The sequence below is a fragment of the Alligator sinensis genome, unplaced genomic scaffold, assembly GCF_000455745.1.
Source record: "Alligator sinensis unplaced genomic scaffold, ASM45574v1 scaffold1165_1, whole genome shotgun sequence".
NCBI classification, from domain to species: domain Eukaryota; kingdom Metazoa; phylum Chordata; order Crocodylia; family Alligatoridae; genus Alligator; species Alligator sinensis.
Window position 1 is genome coordinate 398006 of NW_005842477.1, and position 5074 is coordinate 403079.

General features: G+C 65.2%; 1 protein-coding gene across 1 annotated transcript in view; it reads right to left on the minus strand.

Moving 5' to 3' along the window:
- Window positions 1-4820, minus strand: part of RUSC1 (RUN and SH3 domain containing 1) — a 9693-nt gene extending 4873 nt beyond the window's left edge. The window contains exons 1-3 of the mRNA XM_025212633.1: window positions 4469-4820; window positions 2352-4054; window positions 290-424 (exon numbers count right to left, since the gene is read on the minus strand). Of these exons, the coding sequence (XP_025068418.1) occupies window positions 290-424; window positions 2352-3987 (1771 nt within the window). The 5' untranslated portion in view covers window positions 3988-4054; window positions 4469-4820. The remainder of the gene's footprint in view (window positions 1-289; window positions 425-2351; window positions 4055-4468) is intronic.
- Between the last annotated feature and the right edge of the window lie 254 nt (window positions 4821-5074).

Below are 5074 nucleotides of genomic sequence, written 5' to 3' on the forward strand. Positions count from 1 at the left end.
TGGCGCGGAGGCCTCGTGGGGCGGGAGGGCCATGGCCGGGAGGGTCCTGCTCCTCGGGAAGAACGGGGAGAGGAGCACGGACAGGTCCGGGCTGCCCAGGAAAGGCAGGCCTCCCCGGTGGGGCGGGGAGTAGGCCCCGACAGGGGAGAGGCGGATGGGGAGCAGCTCCTCGGGGGAGAGGGCGCCCAGGGCACCCCCCTTCCTGCTGGCCAGGAGGCAGGCTTCATCGCAGGACAGGGTCTTCAGCGGGGGACGGAAGGGGGCTGCGAAGAGGACGGGAGACTTCAGCTCAACACTCTCCAAGCTGGAGTTAAGGGAGGGGAGAAAGGGCAGGGGAGGCACCGCCGGGTCCGAGCTGCAGTAGAGAGACTTCCCGTCGGCTGAGAAATGGAAGAGCAGAGGCTGGAACGGCAGCGTCTGAGGCCTGGGGTAGCGAGAGAGGAAAGAGCCGACTGCAGGCGGGGGCATCGCAAAAAAACGCAGCCAAAACCAGGGAGATCGGGTGGGGGCAGTGGGGCACGGAGAAGAGGGGGCGTAGAGGGGGCAGGGAGGCATGGGGGGGGTCACCAGGGCCATGGGAGGCAGGAGTTGGATTCAGGGAGGAAAAACCAACATCCAAAGAAACCGGAAGAAACAGAAGAGAAAACAGACCAAAAAAACCCAATAAGTGGGAGTGAGGCGTTTCCAGGGCAGCAGCAGCAGGGCGGCGGGGTGAGGAGAGAGAGACGGAGACAGAGTTAGCCGGAGTCCCCGCACCCACCGCAACCTCACACCTATGAGCTCACCGCGCACGGCTGGCACCCTCCACTCACGCGGGCACCCGCCAGGCAGTGCCAGCGCCGTCCCCGGGGCCGGGGCCTAGGACAGCCCATCCAGGAGGGCAGTGGGGAGACAGCAGGACTACGGCCAAACAGCTGAGCATATGGAAAGCGTGGGGGTGACAGCAGCGCTGGCCTGGCATGAAGGGACAGCACTCCTGGCCTCTCCCAGCCCGTGTCCTGGGGTGCCCTCCGCAGGCAGCAGCGCTCCAGGCCTTGCTACCTTTGCCCCTGGCACAGAGCCTCTTCCACCCGACGCAGGCAGCATGGGGCTGGCAGCTCGCACCCCCGCTCTAGCCCCGCCCAGGTGGTTCTCAGCCCCGCTGGAGCCAGGCGCTCCAGCTACAAGCATTTCATCCAACCTGGCTGCCCACCAGGAGCCAGAGAAAGGCCAAGCCCCAGGACAAGAGCGATGCTCTCTTCAGTTCACAGCAGGTCCTGCGGTGCCCTCAGAGCACCCCAGCCCAGAGGCAGCCCCCAGCTCTCAAGGGCACAGGGAGGAAGCAGGCTCTCAGGGGGCACAGCTCCCTCCTGCGTGCCCGCCTACCCCAGCTGTTCCTCACCCCCTGCCGCTTCACTGGGAGCCCTCTTCATCTTCACTGCAATGCCCTCTCTGCCTGCCTAGTGGAAGCTGGGTCAGATCTAGCCTCACAAGTAAACCTCGGGCTCCTGACCCACGCAAGGCTTCGCTGGCCTATGCAGAAGCAGCTGGGGGGGGCAGAATGGCTCAGGGGATCACAGCCAGGCACCTCCTGAAGTCAGGACGCAGGGAGATGCCGCCAGCAGCGGGCTCAGCGCTAACCTGAGACCTCGGGGCCCACCTGCAGCCTGGCTCTGAGCGTCCCCTTCCTCCACAGTCCGCTTGGCTCCAGACCCTGGCCCAGGAGCGAGCGCTCAGCCGCTGTCGCAGGGTGGCAAGCAGCGGCAGCGCAGAGAGAGGAGGGAGAGCGAGGGCGGGCACAGCGTGCCAGGAGCAGCTGGGAACAAGGAGGGCGAGGGCGGGACTCCCAGTCTCGCAGACAGCCCTCTGCCGGGTGCAGAGCAGCCCAGGTGCACAGACATCGCCTGTACCACACAGCAAAAACCTGGGCAGCTCAGCGCATGGACATGCATTTGTTACTGCTCTGCCCGGCCCGCCCAGCCCTGGCCCCACACACTATCACCAGCACCAGCACGCCTCCATGCACACCTGACACACTCTTCCTCCACCAGCACCCAGCAGTACCTGGCCCTGCAGCTCACCAGCCACAGGCCCCAGGGGAGCAGCAGGAGCAGCAGTGAGAGCAGAGGTGGCAGAGGGAGGGCTGTCGATGGAGATGGGGTGCACCAAGCAGCAGGGCCAAGGCCAGGGGGAGGAAACCCTGAGGTCAACCTCATGGTGGGGGAGGGGGTCACGGCTAATCTCCGAAGCTCCCCACCCCCAAGAAACCCCCGCCCCCAGGCCTGCTCGCTGGGTACCTGGGAGGGGGGCTCCCCTCTGGCCACCAAGGGAAAGGGCTTCCTCTCCGTGTCAGCAGCCACCCGAGCTCTTACCCTCTTTGCAGGTCCTGTCTCCTCTCTCGGCTCTTCCCAGCTCCTGGGGGTTTCCATCAGGCCCTCGGGGCCTCCACCCCGCAGCCTCCTCCTCACAGTCAGACCAAAACTGCTTCCTCCTGGGGGCACAGCCTCCTGCGGGCAGCCCCCTGTCCTCAGCATCGCCGGGCAGTCCCTCTGCGATGGGCTGCAGCCCAGGCCGCGACTTCTTCCTCTGCGGCGGGTAGCTTTCCGCAGGTGCCACGGAGTGGCTGCCCAGTGGCAGAGCTGGTGCCCAGGTGGGGCCCTGCAGCCCCTCACCGCTGGGGAGGGCTCTGCCCACGGCTGCCTGCTGGGGCTCGGGGAGCTCCTGCAGCGCTGCTCCTTCCCCCCACGCCAGCTGGCCTCTCTGCTTGTTGATGGCATTGCGATAGCGGAGCTCCTTGAACGTGGTCACCTCCCTCTGGCTGGAACTGGGGGGGTTTGCCTGTTTGCCAGGCTGGGGCTGGGGCCTGGGCAGCTCCTGGCCCTGGGCACTACAGGCAATTAGCTCGCTGGGTGGTGGCAGCTCTGTGTCAGGAGAGAAAACAATGAGCCAGTCGCTCCGGTCCTTCTTGGCCTGTGCGAGGGGGGGTCCAGCCACGTTTCTCTTCCGTTTCTGAGCCAGCTCGTGAAAGGAGGTGATGTTCTTTCTGGCGGGGTCTCGGGGTGGCTCTCCCAGGCTGCCCATGGGCTCAGCAGGTGCCTCTGCTGGGGCAGGCTTCTCCATGGCCATCTTGCTCAGCAGTATCTGCAGCCCTCTCTTAGGCCGCGGGGGCACGGGGGGTGGGCCGCTAGCTGGCCCAGGTGTAGGCTGTGGGGCTCTGTTCAGGTTGAGGTCCAGCTGCCCAGGTGCTAGTGCACAGGTGCCCGGAGGGGAGCTGCCCATGGCAGGAAGGGCATTGCAGTTGGAATCCAGCTCACCGCCAACGGCTGGGAGGGGGCGCTCCCCCGGGGTCTCTGGCATGTCCACGCTGGCAGAGGTCGTGTCTGACAGGGAGTTGAGGGAGCTGCTGCTGCAGAGGCTGTCCGGGCTGCCCTGGGCCAGAGCCTCCAGGCACTCCCACTCCGGTGGGCTGAGGCGTGAATCTCTTCCTTCCGGCATGATGGTGCCCTGCTCGGTTGGTGGTGCGGCATCACGGGCATCTTCAATGGGGATGATGTTCGGCTGCAGGTCTGGGGACTGGGTCTCATCACTGGGGAACTCCTTGCAGTAAACAGAGACGGGGGTGTCATCCAAGCTGAAATCTGAGCAGCTGCTGACAGAGGAGGAGGAGGCAGCATCAGAGGGGGAAGCCAAGTTCTCCTCCCTGGGCAGGGAGAGGAAATCCCCCAGGGCAGGCTGGTTCTGGAGACCTGACTTCAGTGGCTGCAGCACGTGGGACTCGCAGCACCGGCACTGCAGCGAGGGGTTGTTGGAGTTGGCATCAACTTGCTCAACTTGCTCCAGGGCACCATGGTTCTCCTGGCAGTCGCTGCAGCCTGTCTGCTCACGTGGTGCCATGGTGACAGAGCCTTCCCGGAGCTCTGGGTGCCGGGAAAGGTGCAGCCCCAGGGAGACATGCTGCAGGTGGATGTGGTTGAGGTTGCACAGCAGGCCTTTCTTCGGGGACAGCATGATGCCGGGGAGTTGGCGGTGCCCAGGTTCAGACACTACAGCCTAGCCGCTCAGATCATCCACCACCCTGAAAAAGGCAACATGTCTTCTCAGTCACAACAGGCAGCAGCAAGACAGAGCGAGCACAGCAGGGCAGACAGATTGATGGGGAGAGAATGGGCAGGCTGCCCCCATGCAGCATCCACAAGGAGGGACAGGAGGCGGCCGTGGCTCCAGGCAGAGGGAGCAGGACCCTACCTGGGGCACAACTGGCAAAGGCAAGGTGGCATCGGGAGAGGAAACAAGTACAAGAGCTCCAGACTGGACCCGTCTCCTGGGGAGCAGCCTGCTGTGTGGGGCATAAAGGGTCTGTCCCCACCCCCCTAGCTCCAGCTGTTCAGCAGCTGTTCTCTGGGGCTCTGGCCCAGGGGCTCCCTCAGGTGTGCCAGCAGCTTCATGGGCTGGCCTCAGATCTGCAAAGGCAGCAGCAGCCCTGAATTACCTCTGCCAAGTTGCAGCAGTCTGGACCTCAAGGAGACGACACCCTTGAAGCTCAGCTCGCCATCAGCGTGGGCCCCAGGCTCAGTCTGAGGGTGCGCCCAGCACCGGGGGGAGAAACTAAGGGCTGAAGTTGCCTCTGGGGAGTCACTTGCTGTCGCCCTGCCTGTGCCCAGGCATCAGGGCAGCAGGAGGCAGACCTGGAAGGCACGAGGTGACAAGTCACTGACAGGCAGGCCCCACACGTGAGACAGGCAGCGATGGGCCCCACCGGGCATTGCCTGGCACTTCACCCATGGCCCATCTGGTTGGTGCTCAGCAGAGGCTGGGGCACCAAGCCAGCCATGATCTCAGCCTCTCCCTCCCGCAGCTGCCCTGCACCCAGCTCCAGCCCTGGCCCAAGCTCCGCAGCAGGAGGGGAGCGGGGCACGTCCATCCCCGAGAGCCTCTCGGCCCCTCGCACAGGCAGTCGGAAGGCCTGGCACACCCTGCTCTGTGATCGGGGACCATCGCCAGGCTGGCGCAGTCACAGCAGCCTGGCAGAAAAATACTGCTTGCCCCCCTGGCCCCCCAGTACCAGCCAGCCTGGAGCTGCCCCTGGGAGACGGGC